General features: G+C 52.1%; 1 protein-coding gene across 1 annotated transcript in view; it reads left to right on the top strand.

The window, feature by feature from the left end:
- Positions 1-18,562, top strand: part of SMTN (smoothelin) — a 68,961-nt gene that overhangs the window by 44,163 nt on the left and 6,236 nt on the right. The window contains exons 14-22 of the mRNA XM_015418166.1: positions 2,266-2,724; positions 8,323-8,481; positions 9,013-9,088; positions 12,184-12,336; positions 13,550-13,612; positions 14,209-14,272; positions 16,535-16,705; positions 17,514-17,637; positions 17,736-17,887. Of these exons, the coding sequence (XP_015273652.1) occupies positions 2,266-2,724; positions 8,323-8,481; positions 9,013-9,088; positions 12,184-12,336; positions 13,550-13,612; positions 14,209-14,272; positions 16,535-16,705; positions 17,514-17,637; positions 17,736-17,887 (1,421 nt within the window). The remainder of the gene's footprint in view (positions 1-2,265; positions 2,725-8,322; positions 8,482-9,012; positions 9,089-12,183; positions 12,337-13,549; positions 13,613-14,208; positions 14,273-16,534; positions 16,706-17,513; positions 17,638-17,735; positions 17,888-18,562) is intronic.

Here is an 18,562-nt window from a genome sequence, read left to right as displayed (position 1 = left end):
AGAGCAGAATACTTGGGCAGTAGCAGCAGCATCTGTTGCCTGGGGGAAACCCCCCCCCCCCATGGGCCTCCCCCATCCATCCTTGCTGCTGTGTCTTGAAGGGGTTTTGCCAGTCCTGCCGTCTTGGGATTTCACTGGCATAGAGAGAGCCAGTGTGGTGTAGTGGTTAAGAGTGTTGGACTTGTATCTGGAAGATCCAGGTTCGAATCCCCACTTGTGCCGTGGAAAAGCTCGCTGGGTGACCTTGGGCCAGCCACGCTTTCTTGGCCCAGCCTTAAAATGGAGGTGAGGAGAATGATGTAAGCCACTTTGGGTCCCCATGGGGGAGAAAAGCAGGGTACAGGTGAAATATTAATGACTTAATAAAATAAATAAAAAGAAATATACTGCACAGCTGAAGGTGGGGGTTTGCTTATCTTGGTGGTCTTTGTACCAAAGAAGAAGAAGAAGAAAGGTCCTCCCTATAGATAACTGGTGTATCAGGAAGAACGGTGGTAGCCTGTGTTTCCTGACATTCTGGTTTTCCTCATTCGCCTGCAATACGAAATGATGCACTCCAGACACAGGTTTGCCCCTCTCATCTACTGCTTGTGCCAACTAAGCCTTTCAGTATCTTTGCAGGGATGGGTGTGTGTGCAAGACGGAGTCTCTCTTATCCTCTGCAGCCTTTAAGAAAGTTAACTTTACCCTAGCACCTAGGAATGAATGGCTATCCTGTAGTACCTCATGGGTTGACCATGGTCTGCATTTTAGCTGTTACATTTGATATCCTGCATGGCTCTCTGTGTTTCTAGAGCTACTAATTCTAGTCTCCTGACTCCTGACTGTGTAAGCCTATCCTTCCCCAAAATTCTCCACCTTCTGACTCCCCCCAGTCTTTGTAAAAAAAACAACAACCCCACCACCCATGTTTTCCTGTGATAATACACACATTCATGGATTTATGAACACAGTTTAGTGATGAACATCAAACATGGGAGTGGGGTGCTAGCAATTACTACCAGAAACAGCCCACAGGGTTGGGGGAACTCCCCTGATGGTTTGGTGGTGTGGAAAGACCCGTCAGGTTACAGCTGACTTAATGGCAACCCCGTAGGGTTTCAAGGCAAAAAGAAGAAGAAGAAGAGAAGAGATTGGATTTATACCCCGCCCTTCACTTGGAGTCTCAGAGCGGCTTACAAACTCCTTTCCCTTCCCCTCCCCACAACAGACACCCTGTGAGGTGGATGGGGCTGAGAGAACTCTGACACAAACTGCTCTTTTTCAAGGACAGCTGTGCCAGAGCTTGTGACTGACCCAAGGTCACATCAGCAGGTGCAAGTGGAGGAGTGGGGAATCAAACCCGGTTCTCCCAGATTAGAGTCCGCTCACTTAACCACTACACCAAACTGGTGTTCAGAGGTGGTTTGCCATTGCCTGTCTCTGAGTAGCAATCCTGGACTTCTTTGGTGGTCTCCCATCCAAGTACTAACTAGGGCTTGACCCTGTTTGGTTTCCAGGCTCTGACAGATTGGGCTAGCCTGCGCTATCCAGGTCAGCTGGTTTACCTGCTCCTTTCTCCGCCTGAGCCTGAGAGCAGCTGATCCAGGCCTTGGGATGGGTGAACAGCCGGGGCTGGGGCAGGCCCGCACAACTAGCGAACCCCCAAGCTAAAGCAGCCAACCTGGCCAGGCCCTTGACACCTTGACAACACCGCCAGTTGCTTCTGCAGTTCGGGACAGTCAGCCGGTAGAGGAGTCTTCTTCAGCTGCTTGGGCGTATTCATTGTTGTTGGGCTGCATTTTTATTTTTTTCCAGCTTGCTGGGTTGCAGATTACGCAGGCCTGCTTTGCAGAGGCCTGTGTGTGTTTGGCTGCCTGGGAGTGCCGGAGTGTAGTGCCTTCGGGAAGGCTGAGGCTCTGTGCAGTCCCCAGGGGGCACCCTTACCCCAGATCTGTCACTGGAAGAGGGCAGCCCCCACCTTCCACTGCACTTGGCCAGTGCCTCTCCCACCCCCACTCCCACCGCCTGACACCTGGCCCAGCTCCATCATTCTGTCTTTGTCTGTCACTCTGGAGCCTCCCGAGCTGCTTGCCGCTCTCTTCCCCCGTTTGTGGCCCTTCTGTGATAAGAATAGCTGGTTGGCAACGTAGAGACCCCACCCCCCTCCTCCGCTGGTGTGGACAAGTGACTGTTGTGCCACTGCTATAAAAGACTTTCTGGCTCCTTCTAGGCAGGATCTGTGCATGTGTCTCTCACAACTTTGTGGGGCTTGTGTTACGCTAGCAAACCCCGCTTCCCCCTCCCCCCTGCCCCTGTGGCTTCATTGTCATGCCTGGGGTAGCTGTCCTCAAACTGGACCACATGCAGGAGTTAGCGCTGGAGGAGCCCTTGCAACAGGCGCTGCAGAAGATCCGTCAGGAGCTGCACACCTGGCGCCAGGCTGTCGAGCAGCGCGTGGAGGAGGCCCTCTGCCTGGTGCGCCCTCTGGCCGCCGCTCTCAGCGACCTCCGGGAAGAAACCGCCGCCCTGTGGGCCGAGCAGGCAAAGCTGAGCCAAAATGTGGAGCTGCTCGGCCTCTGCCTGGGTGAGGAGAAGGACCCCAGCACCCTGCTGCTGGAGTCGGAGGATCCGTGCGCTCACTTCGTGGGCACTGAGGAGCCTGGGCAACCGGTGCCCCATCCGCCCACTTTCTCTAGCACCCGGAGGCATTCGGAGGTGCACCTCTCCCGGAGTGGCAGCTTTGTGAGTCCCCCGGTTCCATGGCATCAGATGGGAAGGGTGACAGGGTCCAGCATGCGGAAATGGCCATGCGCCTGGCCTCCCACTTCTCTGTCTCTTAGGTAGCAAAGGGTTGGCATTGCTGCTTCTTCCTTCACAGCAGCAGAAAGGATCCGTCTTGATCAGCCAATGCCACTTGGGCAGAGCTCCTGTTTTTGGCATTTGGTGAGATGGGAGCTAGGAAAGGGACCCGGGGCCCTCGCGGCTTGGTCTGACTGAAGCCCTGCATGCCTTTAGAAATCCCACCCAGAACAGCTGGATTCTGCAATAGCCTTGTCGTATTCTGCTGATGTTATGATGGAATGAAGACAAACACCCTGCCCTGAGGAGTTTGCAGTCTGAACTTTGACAAGGGTGGGAGGGGAGGGAGCTGCCCAAGTTGGCAAAGGAGGAGAAGCCCACCTTAGCTGTGCTTCATGTGTCTGTGTGCAGGGGGCCCTGTAGCTCTTTGGATCACTGGGGAGCCCCGTGGCTCCTCTGCGGTGTTAGAGATTTTAGCAGGTAGTATCCCTACAGCTTCCAAGCCTGTCGTCACAGCCAAGAGGGCTGGAAACTTAGCGGAGAGATTTTCTGGATGCTGAATTCTGCACCTGGCTTGACATTCTGCATTGCAGTTTCCTGGCTTGACTTCTTCCGCCTTTGGTCCCAGGTCTTTTGTTTTCCATGCCTCTCCCACACCCCTTCTTCAAAGATACTGGTATGAATGGATGTTGTATAATAAACAGATATCCCTCTGAGCGTGTGCAGGGTGCCCTCCCTCCCACACTCAGCTACTGCAGCCTCTCCCCACCAGTGTTCCCTCTAAGCTGAATTAGTGTGAGCTAGCTCACAGTTTTTTAGCCTCTGGCTCACACATTTTTGTCTTAGCTCAGGAGGGACGGCTCCAGAACAAACTAATTTATGCAGCAGCCAAATCTCCTGCTCACAACTTTAATGCCAATAGCTCACAAAGTAGAATTTTTGCTCACAGGGCTCTATAGCTTAGAGGGAACTTTGCTCCCCACATACCTTGGGATTAAGGAGCAGGATAGGGCAGTCGGCAGAGTTGCCATGCATGCCTGTATCCCTGTACCTCTCTTTTCGTCCTCTTGGCACCGCCACTAGAAGAACGGTCCAAGCCCTCTGGGGTGGGGTGAGGCTTTAGAAAATACATCTTATGGGATGTTTCTGTATTGCTGCAAAACTTGCTGCTGTAGTTGACCACCGGCTGCTCTGGCTTACTTTGACCACTGGCGACGCTGTTTGCAGGATTGCTTCAGGTTGGCGAAGGGAGGAGGGCAATCCATCCTCCCTCGGAAGTTGCTGGCAAGAGGCCTGAGAGAGAGGGACGTGTGCCCATGGCTTTGCCAGCCCTCACAGGAGATTAGCTGCTCCTCTGCACGGGGCTTACAGCCGCCTGCTAGAGTGACAGGTGTGCATGGCCCTTACCTGTACCAGCCCCGGCCCTTCCTCCTCCTCCACCTCCTGCCACTGCATTGTTCTCATACCACTGGGACGGGGCGTGTGTGTGGCTGCCAGGACAGCTGCCTGGGGTCTTCTTACACTGGCTCAGAGTCCAGCCCCCGCAGCCAGCGAGAGCGGCTCTCCCAGCCTGGATTTTTAGAAAGCTTCCCTTTCTGAGCAGCCAAACGCAGGGGTACATCCAAGAATCTGTGCCCTGCTGATAGCAGCCGTCTCAATCTCTTGTTGTTTCGTGCCGGGATTTGCCAAGAAGCTTACGGACTCTTACGGTGAAGCAGAATAAGCGGGGATGTTCTCTCTCTAGTGTGTGGATGAACAACTGTTGCTAGGGAGGAGTCAGCCGTACGGCATGTAGTGCCACAGCCCATCCTGATTTTTTTTTTTTTTTACTGTAGATGGCTGAAGCTAGATGTTCAGTAGGAGGCCCAGGTTTGGAGGCTCAGTTTGTCCTCAGCTGATAGCAGGCCATAGATGTGCCTGTGGGGAGCTGAACCCTTCTGCCTGCCCCGTCCCTCTTCCCTCTGTGGCCTCCTTTCCTGCACCTGAGGCCTAGTTACATGTGCGCTGTGGCCTGAGGTGGGGCTAGGGATGCCAGGTCTCCTGCTATACGCAGCAGACCTTCCAGCATCTTCTTTTATCGTCTGCCAGTTTCTCAAGCACCGGAATGAGGAAATGGGGTGTCTGTGGAGTGCATACGTGTGTGCTGTCACTTCTGTTAAAAACGAAAAATGGCATAATGGACACTCTAGAATTTACCGAAATGCTATGGCTTTACCATCGTTTTTTATGAGTCCTAGAGCTTCTAATGATGTCACTTCCAGTTTTTACCAGAAGTAACATCGACATGCTGGTGCACCAGGCCCTGCCCACCCAGTTGCTCCTGGGGGTTCCCAGTTATGGCCTGGCAGCCCTAGGTGAGGCAGTAGCTGGTAGGAAAGTGAGTTGCAGGGGGAAGTGGGGATAGTTTAAGTGCCCTTTCCTGGTCTGTTCTTCCTTTGCGGCAGGTAGCCAATTTGCTTTCACTTTGGTGGCCTGAATTCTCAGGGCCACTGAGTCTGTTGCTGAAAGCATCGCTCCAACCTCTGCCAGTCTTTCCTCATTGTTGTTGTTTTTTTAAAAAAAATATCTTTCTTCTTTGCTTTCCCCCTCAGTCTCTTTCTCAAGCAAAAATAAATAAATCCCAAAGTGACTGACAGTGGTGTTGCTGCCGTGACCCACCTTGGGGTTGTGCCTCAACTACAGGCAGATCATGAGAGGGAGGGCAGGAAGGGTTGCCTCAGTGCTTAGTTCTTGTGGCCAGGGAAATGCCGATCGTCACTTTGGGGTCAGGAAGCAATTTTTCTCCAGGCCAGTTTGGCTGCAGATCCTGGAGGGTTTTTTGTCATCTTTTGGGCATGGAACAGCAGCCACTGGGTGTGGGGAAGGGGAGGTATTTGTGAATTTCCTGTGTTGTGCAGGGGGTTGGACCGGGTGACCCTGAAGGTCCCTTCCAACTCTGTGATTCTACAGGTGCCAAGCCGTCACTTGGAAGACTAGCGCTGGAGAGAGACAGTCACCTAGAAAGGATCCAGGATAGCCATCGGGGGAGTGTGGCCAGGGTGCCCTGGAAGGTCTTGGTTCCTTTTAGGCAGGGGCTGTTACCTCGGGGATTGCTCTGCACTGCCAGCAGGCTCTGAATCGTGGTGACGTAAACAAGACAGGCATCTGAACTCTGTGCCTGGCACCTAAGGCACTCTTCTATTTTAAACCTGAGAAAATTTACTTTAGGGTGTGTAAGAATAATAATAACCTGCCCTTCAGATAAGCATCTGCATGAGTCATTGATCTGGGCCAGCCTAGAGCAGAGCAGTGAGTTGTGCAGAGGTGCAGTGTGCGGCTCCGAGTGGGCCACTCTGCTGTCGCTCTGCATCTGCCGTGACCGCATGGCCCAGTCAACCTCGGTGCAGAAGTACCTGCCCGAGAGCAAATGGGGGCCACCTGGCTGTGTTTGCTGTGGGAGAAAGGGGCTGCCGAAAGCTTCTAGGTGTTCTGCCCCACAGCCTCCAGCTTGCCACCCCCAAATGCCACTGACTCTGTCGTGTATTTTCGACCTGGCTGGCCTCTCACACTGCATTATGTGGGGGTCGTGTTGACAGAAAACTGGCATCAGGCAGCCCTTGCCCCGGTATAGCAGTGCCAGGTCCGTCCTGATCCCCGATCGGCAAGCTGCTTTCGAATAAGCTCTTTAATCTCTCCGAGAAATCCCCTGACACAGTTTATCAGGAGGCCCCAGGCTGCTGCAGGCATCCCTTGCTGTGTCCCTACACAGAAGCAGAGTGGGAATTCTGTTGAAAGCCTGGCGCTTGTGATAGTAAATGGAGAATTCAGTTTCCTGAGAGTTTTGTCTTTTTTTAAAAAAGCAAGTTTCTAATCCTTATGGCTGCAGAGGTAGAGCCAGTTTGGGAGCAGCGGACTCTAATCTGGAGAATGGGGTTTGATTACCCACTCCTCCACTTACAGCCAGCTGGGTGACCTTGAGTCAGTCACAGCTCTCTCTGTTTTCTCAGGCATCTCTCAGCCCCACCTACCTCACAGGGTGTCTGTTGTGGGGAGGGGGAGGGAAGGAGATTGTAAATTGCTCTGAGACTCTTGAGTGAAGGGCGTGGTATAAATCCCAACTCCTCCTCCTACGTGTGCAGGTGATGCCTGCTGAAATCTCACGTGTGAGTGAGCTGTGTTGCTCCCTGCCCTGCCCCATGACTGGCAAGGTCAGAATAAACTTTCAAAAGTAGTAAAAAAAAACAACAACAACATTATGCCAAACAGGATGAACTGTGCACATTTCCTTACTATGCATAAAGTATGTGGATTACAAAGTTGAGTGTTCTTGTTTTACCTTGGTGCAGAATTTTGATTTGTTCTTTAAAGGCAGAAGGTGCTCCAGCCCTGCACATGGGTAGACCTGCGCATTTGCCATGCAGTATAACCCTGTGGATATCGGCAAGAGTCCAGTAGCATCATAAAAGACTAACAAAATTTGTGGCAGTGAGTGAGTGACTGCTCACTTCTTCAGACACCATCTAAAGAAGTGAGCAGTGACTCACGAAAGCTCCTACCCTGCCACAAATGTTGTTAGTCTTTAAGGTGCTAGTGGTATCTTGCTCTTTTCTATTGCTACAGGCAGACTAACACGGCTACTCATCTTGACCTAGCCCTATGGATATCCATCGTTTTTTAAAAAAAGCAAAACATGTTTTTAGTTCTCATCTTTGTAGACACACATTTGCAAAAGTTCCATTGTTCAGGTGGTGGAGCACCTCTGCCTTGCGTGACTTTTCTCCGGGGACGTCAGTCACTTGACCTCAAGCATCCAAAGAATGTGCCTTACTGGGTCAGACCCACCTAGTCCAGCATTCATGACAAGGGGTCTGATGGACAAAGTACAGATTGCGTTTTCTAACAAGTAGGATGCAGGTTTTGGGGGAACAGCATTTAAAGATCGGCAGGGCCGAAATCAGTTCAGGACATCAGAATGGGATGCTTTCACCCCCTATGCTGTTCCTGTGCAGGAAAAGGGCACATGGGGGGAGGTAGGAGCCCTTCCTCCCCCCACGCCGGAGTCTTGTGCTAAATCTGGCCCTGGTGGACATTTATAATGTTGTTCCTTACAGCAGCTGTGTGGCTGCAAAGAAAGCAGGTTCCCTGGACCCAACTTGTTAGAAACATGATGTGTAGTTTGGCCCTTAGCCAGCAGCAAGTGTCCAGTGGGGCACTGGTTATTGTGCAGTGCTCTGCCAGTGGGCTGCAGTCTACATTCTGTCCATCCCTGACTTCTTGAAGTCCATTTTTATTCCACTACAGGGTTCACTCCTACTAATGTCTTGAGGGCATTAGGTAAGGTGAGGGCGGCAGATCCACAGTATCATGTAGAGAAAGGACATGCTCCCCTTCCTGCAGCACTGCAAAATCTGCTTTCCTCGCCCTGCCCTGTGCTCGGGCTGGCCCTACAGCTCACTTAGCTGTCAGAGGAACGCAGTGGGCAGTGGCCGTGGGGTCCACAGGGCACCAGGCCTAGGGCTGCAGGGGCTTGGCTTAGCATATACAGCTGCCACCTTGTTTCAGATGGATGCCGAGCTGCCGGAGCAGCCCCAGGCAGCAGAGCCAGAGTTGGCCAACGGGACGGTGAAGGAGAAGATCCAATCCCAGGGGGTTCAGCAGCGAGGCCGACTGAGCGCTGAAGAGCTGAGCAAAATTGAGGAGGAGGATGTGCTGGATAAGATGGTAGGTGGCGGACAGGGCACCCGGTGGTCGCCTGATCTCATGTCTTCCTTGCACAAAGTCTGGGAGACGGTGTGGGTCTGCCGGCGGGGTGAGTGGCTTCCTGGCCACATGTGTTTGCATTTTATTACTCCGTGCTTGTTAATAAGTACAACCAGTATGCCTGCAGGTGATGAAATTTGGGGTGGGGGGGACTTCCCCAAGCTGCGACCACCTTTCTTTTTGCCAGTGGAACTGCAGCCGGCGACAGCCCCTCTCCCTCCCTGCTGAGAGCTTTAAAGGGCACTCCAGCTGATCAGCAGGCCACGTGCTCCCCACCAATCAGCTGAAGCCCTTTAAACTTCCGCAGGAGGGGAGGGAGAGCAGTGACTGTGGGGTGGGGCTTCCCCCACTGGCCAGCAGTGGATTGGAGCCCCCAGAAGCGGGGGAACCCACACCCGGACCTGGGGGCTGGCAGCCCTAGTGGATATGCAGAGGGGAAAGGATGTGTGTTCGCGCGAGATCGCCTCTTACTCTCCAGACCTGTCCCCGCAGCTTGACCAGACCACAGACTTTGAAGAGCGGCGGTTAATCCGAGCAGCCATGCGGGAACTGCGCCAGCGGAAGCGAGGTACTCACCTGGGGCGGGTGGACAAGTTTAGAATTGTGTACTTGAAAAATCTTAAATTCTGAGATTAGAGGATTTACGTTCTAGAGGATCATGCGAGACAACTGGGTCTCAGGGAAGAGGGGCAAGCAGCAAGAAACAAGGCTGTGGATGCCAGTGTAGATGGTATAGGGTTAGATTGTCAGTGGCATTCACAGAGATGATATGCCCTCAAATACAGGCAGCCAAAAAGGGTATTGCTGTTCCCCGGGGTGGGGTGCAGGGGGCGGGGCACACGACGAAGCCCCGCCCCCTGCTTCCAGCCCTCATTCAGCCAGGAGAAGAGGCAGGGTAAGTTGCTTCCTCCCCGCCTCTGATGTCAGTGGGTGTGGCATATGCTAATGAGTTATGCTAATGAGTTCCCCAGCTCTTTTTCTACGAAACGACCCCTGGTCAGCGGCATTCACAGAGACGATATACCCTCAAATGTAGGCAGCCAAAAAGGGGTGCGTGAATCGCTGCCCAGCTGCAGTTGGACGCTCCCGTGCATTTCACAGCAGCCCGGTCAGCAGACCCTTGCAAGTGATAGATGCTGAGAAAAGCTTCATTTGCTGTGTGCTGCTCACCAGGCCTCATCAGAGCAAACCTGGTTGGTTGGTTGGTGGTTACTTCTGGCCACAGTGTTGGTATAAACTAATCTGGGGCCGCGGCCACGAGATCGCCTCTTACTCTCCAGACCTGTCCCCGCAGCTTGACCAGACCACAGACTTTGAAGAGCGGCGGTTAATCCGAGCAGCCATGCGGGAACTGCGCCAGCGGAAGCGAGGTACTCACCTGGGGCGGGTGGACAAGTTTAGAATTGTGTACTTGAAAAATCTTAAATTCTGAGATTAGAGGATTTACGTTCTAGAGGATCATGCGAGACAACTGGGTCTCAGGGAAGAGGGGCAAGCAGCAAGAAACAAGGCTGTGGATGCCAGTGTAGATGGTATAGGGTTAGATTGTCAGTGGCATTCACAGAGATGATATGCCCTCAAATACAGGCAGCCAAAAAGGGGTGCGTGAATCGCTGCCCGGCTGCAGTTGGATGCTCCCGTGCATTTCACAGCAGCCCGGTCAGCAGACACTTGCAAGTGACAGATGCTGCGAAAAGCTTCACTTGCTGTGTGCTGCTCACCAGGCCTCCTCAGAGCAAACCAGGTTGGTTGGTGGTGGTTACTTCTGGCCACAGTGTTGGTATAAACAAATCTGGGCCTGTTTCAGGCAGGCCTTTTTTCCAAATTGGGCTCTGTTGTGTTTTGTAGGGAATTTTCCTCTCGCTTCTTGTATCAAGGAAAGAGAAACCAAGACAGTACCATGTTGTACGCACACACATTTTGTTCCCTGTCTGTGGAAGCCCCATCCAGGTCTCTTCCTGTGTCTTTCAAAGAAATCACAAATGATCAAGACTGGAGAGAGGGTGTGTGTGTGTGTAATAGAAAGCTAGAACCTCGTTTCCGACAACGACAGCACCACACCTGGGATTCTTAGCTGCCAGTGACTTATCCCAGGATCTCTGTGGTTTGCAGTGTGAGACCACTCTTTGGGCTGGGACCACATCTTTTTCCCCCTCCTTTCTTCCTCCCTGGAAGGTAAGAGATTGTTGGAACAGCTGCAGAAGGCCAGGTGGGAAAAGGTGACCTTGCAGTGCAGCCGGTTGTGCCTCGTATGGGCACTGTGCCCTGGCACACTGTTATTTGGGAAAGGCTAATCCCAGCAGAGCTGGGGAGGGGAACAATTGAGCAGCAAGCTCTTCTTTCTGTGGCCTTTCCCCTGGGCAAGGGAAATTCTGCGCAAAGCAAGTCAAGGTTGATGGCTTTTGCAATTAATGTGTCTTTCCCCCCCTCTTCATTGTCTCGTGCTCCATCACTTGCACGACTTGATCTTGGTACTCAGAAACACATACACTGCTCACAAACATAATTTTACATGGTAATTTTACATGGTAATTTTATACAGACACACAGCATTCATATTTCAGTTCATTTGAATAGAGTTACTGACTCTTTTCTGAAGAATCCCACCTGCTAGAAACCTACGGCCCCAATTATGGAGCGTTCATGTCATGTGTCTCTTTAGATGCATGGTGGAAAGCAGTGGGGAGTGAACCTCTCTTCCACCATGCTGTGTTTGAATCGGGACTCAGACTGTTTTAAATATTGCTGAACGTAACACCTCAGTAGCTGAGCCACTGATTAGGGAGGTTTCATTTCAGTCAACTGAAGCCACAACTCCCAGACCCAGTAAGTACACTCAGTACAAAAGTTTCAGAGACTAGAATAATGGACTATTACATTAGTTTCTGTAATCATGTATAGGGTTATACATATACATATAGACGTTTCAAAAACTGCAAGTTGCATTTGCTCCTTTTTTCCCTTTTGTTCGCTTTATCTGATTTCAGATGTAAATGTCCAAAATATTTTCCTGCCAATCTGTGTGTTCTCTGTTTTAATTGGCTATCGTATTCATTTCTTTATGAGCAGAGTAAGTTTCCTAAGATTCTCCAAAGTCGGTCTTGACTTTGCATGCAGAGACATGCATTAATGCAATTAAGGAAACAGAGCAGCGTTCAAGGAATTGGGAGGGGTGGATTCAGATGACCACATTTTTTACTCTGGGCAGTGACTTAGGGAGGTGCCAAATGGGACTAGGTTGTCCAAAGAGGCCCAGCTTGCAGGTGGATTCTGCACCTACCGTGCACAGAACGAGCTGTGGAAATTCCGCTTGCTGATCTGTAGAGTCCAGCATCTTAGGTCTCCTCAGCTCACACCTGAGCTTTCAAACTGGACCCTTCAGCTGTCCTTTTGATACCCACTGGATCTGCAGCAAATACCAGGAGATGTTGGTTAACCTCCATGCCATGAGAAGCTTCAGCTTCCCATTTCCAAACGTTAAAGGGACAGGATATCTTTCCCCCCTCCTGGCTGATTGGCCTGGCTTCCCACCATGCCATTGCCATTCATCTCAGCTGAGCCCGGGCAAGGCGACTTCTGTCTGTGTGAAGGATGCCAGGGGGCGCCAGGCAGTGCCCCGCATTCCACAGTGTGCCTGACCCCAGAGGGATGTGCGTTTTGCAGAGCAGCGAGAGAAGGAGCGGGACCAGAGGCTGCAGGAACCCAAGACCAAGGGGGCCAGTCACAGCACAGAGACCACCACTCGGCAGAGCGCCACGTCGGCCAACGGCTCAGCCGTCAGCACGGTCACCAAGACCCAGCGCCTCATTCAGTCCAGTAAGGAGCCGGGCTGTGGGAGACCCAGGCTGGCGCTTGGGGGGGGGGGGACAGCGCTGCTCTCAGTCTGTCTTGTATCCTGCTTCAGTTTGGCTTCCGACCGCATGGTTGCTCTGGGGCTTCCGTATGTGCTGCTGGGTCACCTCCAGTTTCCCAGCCACCTGCGCCCTCATTTTGCTGCTCCTCTGCCTTTGGAGACAGGCTCTTCTCTTTCTCTTCTGGAAGGTCTTCCAGTTCTTCTCACTCTTCTCCCTTGCCAGTTCTTCCTTCGCACTGGGAGAGGGGCCCTCCCTCCTCTTAGCAGTTCTTCTCTCGGCTCCAGGAGCTCCTTTTCCGCAGAAGGGGAGCTCTCCCGCCTCCTCTGCACTACCTGGGGAGATTGTTTTCTGCCCCCGTGCTCTTGCTGTGCCGCCCAGCCTCCCTTCTTTGCTGCTGCGCACCTGCACCTGGAGGTCTGCCCAGTGCTCATCCAGGTGGGCGTTCCGCTTCTCTTTTTTTTGCCATTTCTGTAGTCGTGCCCTGACAGCCACAGTGGGTGAACAGCTCCTTGGGTTGCACAGGTGGCTTCTCTCTCTTCCCCACACCTCTCCTCCTATTGGCTGCTTTGCCATACCTGCTGGCTCTCGATTGCAGCTGCCGTCTTTCAGCCTTCACCAGGTCTTCACTCCGGGGCTTCCCTGCTGCTGCCTTGCGGATGATTGGCAAGGCACCAAGAGCTCAGGGCTCCACTGGAGCAATTAGACCTGTTAGGGATGCCTGTTCTGTGTGGCATAAATCTGAAAGTGTCGGTGATGCTTATGAAATCGGTGGCGGTGGAGGGGGGCCTCTGCCCCTTTCTCTCTTCATTTTTAAGCGGGGAGAGGACTGGGACAGTGTGGGGGCAGGGCTTACTGGGAGCCAGGATTCAGCCCCAGAATCTGTTTCCAGAGCCATAGCTCAGCCTGAGAATATCAGAATGGACAGTGAAGCAGATGCTTATGAGCATGTGCAGAGTGCATTTCCTTTCTTCAGTGAGTAGCCACAAGCTAGCCCACAGATTTTGTGGGAAATGCTTTCCAGTTGCAGTGTCAAGGTCCAGGCGGGCTGGGTCACAACCCCCCCCCCCCCCGCCCCTCCATTTCGCTTTTGCCTCCCGGTATTAATTATTGGTGTGAGGGAGGGCATTTCCTAAGTAATGCCTCCTGTATCTCTCTCCCTTCCCCTTCTCTCCCAGATGATGGCAGCAAAAGTTCCCGCATGACGACGATGGAGTCAAGCTTCACGAAGAGATCCGAAAGTAAGAGGCTTTCCTACCTTTCCTGGGGTTCCTGGCCTCCTTAGACCAAGCCTGGATACCAGAATATTATTCAGGGGTGGGGGGGGCTAAGGATGCCGCTGTCAATCATCAGGTGGCCGAATGGGGCCAATTGCATGCATGGTGGGGAGTAAACATAAAAAATCGTGCACATGGGTGACTTGATTGATTGCGTTCTTCCATGATGCTCACATGCTTATCCGTCACCATCTGAGAGCCTTTGCACTCGGTGGCCAGAAAGCTGGCTGAGCAACAGGGTCAAAATGCTGTCTGCCGGTTTTGCGTGGTATCTCTCTATGCAAAAGGCAAGAGGCAGCCTCCTCTCTTTTAAAAGAAAGATTGTTCAGAGGTAGGGCTTAGGGGGAGTATCTCTCAGGCCAGGTGAGCCTTTCCCCGTTATATGGTCCCTTGTGCTTTGCAGGGAATTCCGGGGGCTGGTGGGGTCCGTGGGAGCCCCTGTGGGTGGCGACCTCCTCTGCTTCTGTTCTCTTCCTGCTGCCCAGGCCTGATGTGCAAGGCTGGCTGGCTCCTTTGTGTGTGTGTGTGTCTCCTCTCATCATCTCTCCCCTTTCTTGCAGGTGGCAACACCTTCGTCCAGACCAAGTCATCCTTCAGCTCATCATCCTCCAAGAAAGTGGGCAGGTGAGGGCGATCCCCTTCTCTCCACACCAGGACTCTTGCAAGTACCTGCCTTCGCTTTTGCAAGGCTTATGTGGAAGAACTTTCTGGTGGAGCCCAGCTCCACTGCACTGATTTTAAAAAGACCCCCCCGGATCAGCAGCCTGCTTTGGGATAATGTTGTTTCCAGGCGGGGCCTGGAGTTCTCCCGGAGTTACAATCAGTGTTCCCTCTAAGCTGAGCTGGTGTGAGCTAGCTCACAGTTTTTTAGCCTCCAGCTCACACATTTTTGCCTTCGCTCAGGAAGGAGGGCTCCAGAGCAAGCCGATTTATACAGGAGCCAAATTGCTCACTCACAACTTTAATGCCAGTAGCTCACAGACTAGAATTTTTGCTCACAAGACTCCGCAGCTTAGAGGGAACATTGGTTACAATTGAATTACTGACTGCAGAGATCAGCAAATGGCACCTTTGGAAGGTGGGCTCTGTGCCATCACATCCCTGCTGAGTTCCTTCCCCAAATTCTGCCCTTGGATCTCCAGGAATTTCCCAACCTGGAGTCGTCAGCTCTACTTCCAGTTCTTAGTGGCTGCTCCCTAGTCGGATGAATGACAATAACAACACTAAGAGCCAGTGTGGTGTAGTGGTTAAGAGTGTCGGATGACGAGTATCTGGAAGACTTGGGTTTGAATCTCCACTTGTGCCAGTGAAGCACACTGAGTGACCTGGGGCCAGTCATACTCTCTCAGCCTGACCTACCTCACAGGGTTGTTGTGAAGCTAAAATGGAGGAGAGGAGAATGATGTAAGCCGCTTTGGGTCCCCATTAGGGAGATATGTAGGTATAAATGAATTAAATAAATTAGTACTTTATGTAGATAGATCAAGGTGGGTAGCCGTGTTAGTGGGAGAGCCAGTTAAGTGCACAGACTCTAATCTGGGAGAACCGGGTTTGATTCTCCACTCCTCCACTTGCGCCTGGCTGCGTGACCTTGGGCAAGCCATAGTTCTGATAAGAGTGGTTCTTGAAAAAGAGCGGTTTCTGTCAAGCGCTCTCTCAGCCCCACCTACCTCACAGGGTGTCTGTTGTGGGGAGGGGGAAGGGAAAGGAGTTTGTAAGCCGCTCTGAGACACTTTTGGGTAGTGAAGGGCGGGGTATAAATCCAATCTCTTCTTAGTCTGTCTGTGGCAGTAGAAAAGAGCAAGACTCTAGTAGCACCTTAAAGACTAACAAAATCTGTGCCAGGGTTTGAGCTTTCGTGAGTCACAGCTCACTTCTTCAGATTATTGGGTGGTCCGGTATCTGAAGAAATGAGCAGTGACTCACGAAAGCTCAAACCCTGTCACAAGTTTTGTTAGTCTTTTCTACTGGACTCTTGCTGTTTTCTACTACTTTATGTAGCGTTTTCAGTGTTCAAAGTGCTGTGTGCTTTACAACAACCCTGCTAGGTAGGCCACTGTTATTGACATGTATCCAGCTATTCATGGACTTAGCTGAATGGGGCTTTCCTATTTCTCCCTCCTGCTGCAGCCCACTGAGCCTGCCCTCCCCCCATTTTGTGTCTGCTGGTCAAACAGACCCCCAGAAACCACAGGGAAGGTGAAGTGGGGGGTCTGTCATGTGAGGGTGAAAATTGCTTCCCCCTCTTTCCCAAGTGGTAATGCCATTCTGTTGGCGGAACTGCATAATTGGATTCACTCATTGGATTCATAATTGTCCTCACCTTCCAGAAGGGACTGAGAGTGGGTGACTTGCCCGAGCCACCTGCTTAATTCCTGGCAGAGGCAAGTTTCAAACCAGGGATCTTCTGGCTGGCTGCCTGTTTCTTAAACACTGTGCTATGCTAGCCCTAGGCTGCTGCTCCTCTTCCTCCACTTCCCCTAGGTACTGTATTTAAGATATTTCTGTGTGGGCTGAACATTTGGCAGGGACAGGAGGAGAAGAGAGAAATTGAAAGCTGAGAGAGAGATTTTGTCTGTTTCTTTGTATGCGTTTTAATGTCCTTTCCTATATAGCTTGATGGATCTGTTGCAGATGTGTGTCTCTGCCTATTGCTCAGGGTTGGAACATGCGCTGTGCGTGCAGGAAGCCCCTCCAGCCAGATAGCTTAGAAAAGACTGCTGCTTGCTTGAAACCTATTAAATAGAGTCCAAAATGTCAAGTGTTAGGATGAGAAACCCCTTGGGTTGGACCCTCGCTGCCTTTTCCCCTGGGCCAAGTGGGGGGGTTGTAGTTTCTACCTTCACGTTGCCCATTCTGCTTTGTTCCCCTTCCTCTTTCTGCCAGCATCTTTGAGCGGGAGGACGAGAGCCCCAGCCGTGCAAGCAGCTTGGCTGCTCTGGAGCGGCGCCAGGCTGAGAAGAAGAAGGAGCTGATGAAGGCTCAGAGCTTGCCCAAGACTTCGGCTTCACAGGCACGCAAGGCCATGATTGAGAAGCTGGAGAAGGAGAGCGGGAGGTGAGGAGCTGGACCACGGATCCAGGGTGGGGCACAACTGCAGGCAGGAACGGTTGGCCTCTGGGAGGGCACCGTGCAAGGGAACGTCTCGTGCAGGAGACTTTCGGTGTTTGAAGCGATCCCGTTCCTGCTGTGTGTTTGGGGGAACTTCCAGAAATTTTTCTGATGCTATATTTTCCCCATGGGAAATTTCCTGCCCCATGTATGTAAATCTAGTCTGTGTTTATCTATAATTGTCAGGGTTCTGTGCTGCAAATCAATTATGCTAGACAGCTAAATATAGGATGTGAAGGATGAACTCTAGTGCTTGTACATGGTTGCTTTCCTTCTTTATATTATTTAAGTTTTGCTAACATTTAAATTATTTTTAAATTCTTTATTCACCTTTGTTTTGTGAGTCATGTTTTCCCGGGAATCTCACGTCACTGATTCTAATTCCCATCTTGAATGTCAGGATCCGTACTGAGATTTCTCTTCCTGTCCAACACCCCCCCCCCAAAAACAAAAAGCAAGGACTTTCCAGTTACTGAACCAGTGGGATAAGGACAGAGGTGTAACCCAAAAAGTGTGTGCCCTCTTGCTGTTTCTTACAACTTTTATTTCTTACCAGTTTTTCTTACCCTCCCAAGTGAAGCTGGGAGGCAAACTTCTTGTCCACGGAGTGATAACTTAGGGAGTTTTGTTTGCCAGGAGTCGGGTAGACTTGCCTTTGGGGCCCCATTTGGGCTGAGGAGCACCAGACCTCTCTGACTTATACGGTGGCCTAACTGGGTGGCCCGGCTGATGTTGCTGTGTGTTCTCCCTGCAGCCCGGCCAACCCAGCGGTCTCCCGGGTGGCTGTCCAGCGCTCCGCTAGCTTTGGGGTCCCCAATGCCAGCAGCATCAAGCAAATGCTTCTGGACTGGTGCCGCGCCAAGACCCGGGGCTATGAGGTGAGTGTGCTCCTGGGTGGCGGGCCCTCTTGCTCCTCTCCATCCAGGCCCTCCTATATCTTGGATAACCCGTTCCCCCCTTCCCTCTGTTTCGGCAGCATGTTGACATCCAGAACTTCTCCTCGAGCTGGAGTGACGGCATGGCCTTCTGTGCACTTGTCCATAATTTTTTCCCCGAGGCCTTTGACTACGCACAGCTCTCGCCGCAGGACCGACGGCACAACTTTGAGATGGCCTTCTCATCGGCAGAGTACGTATCCCTCTGGGGCTCCCTGGGAGGCAGGACGCATTTCCTTCTTCTGGTCCGGGGGCTTTCCGACCCAGGGCCGAGTGCTCCGCTGAGCTGCACTGTGGCAAGGACCCAACCGGGCCCATTTGCCTCGTTCCCTGCTCAGCCCCAGGACCCTCTCCACAAGCCGCTTCTGTCCCCGCTCTGTACTAGGAATGGGATGATGGAAGCACTTCTGGAAGGAAGAGGAAGTAGGTCAGGGACCGGGCCGTGCGAAAGCTCAAGGCTCACAAGGTGGAAGCGATTCGACATCAAGGAGGAAACCTCCTATGAAGCACAAACATCAGACGTTTTCCTAAGTTTTACATTAATTTTCCAGTCTTCATGTGCAAACCAAGGGTGGCAAGAAGTCTTAGCTCAGGCACTTGCCCTTCGTCTGCCTTAAGTGGGCTGGGACTTGCCGTGGAGAAGGGGGCCAGATAACCGTAAGCCATTTCCTCAGTGGCCATATTTCCATGACATTCGTGCCCTCGGAAGTGTTCTTGTACACAAAGGGAGGGTGTGTGGGGCGGCGGGGGGGGGGGTATCGTTGTTTGTGCAACTGTGGAATCCAGAATCTCTTTTTTTCTGGTGTGGGCAGCACTCAGTTGTTTTGGAGCATTTTGCCTCTGTGGGGTGTTTGAATGCTGAGAGTAT

The sequence above is a fragment of the Gekko japonicus genome, unplaced genomic scaffold, assembly GCF_001447785.1.
Source record: "Gekko japonicus isolate JY-2015 unplaced genomic scaffold, Gekko_japonicus_V1.1 scaffold1928, whole genome shotgun sequence".
In the NCBI taxonomy this organism is placed as follows: Eukaryota; Metazoa; Chordata; class Lepidosauria; order Squamata; family Gekkonidae; genus Gekko; species Gekko japonicus.
This window is presented reverse-complemented; position numbering and strand designations above follow the sequence as displayed.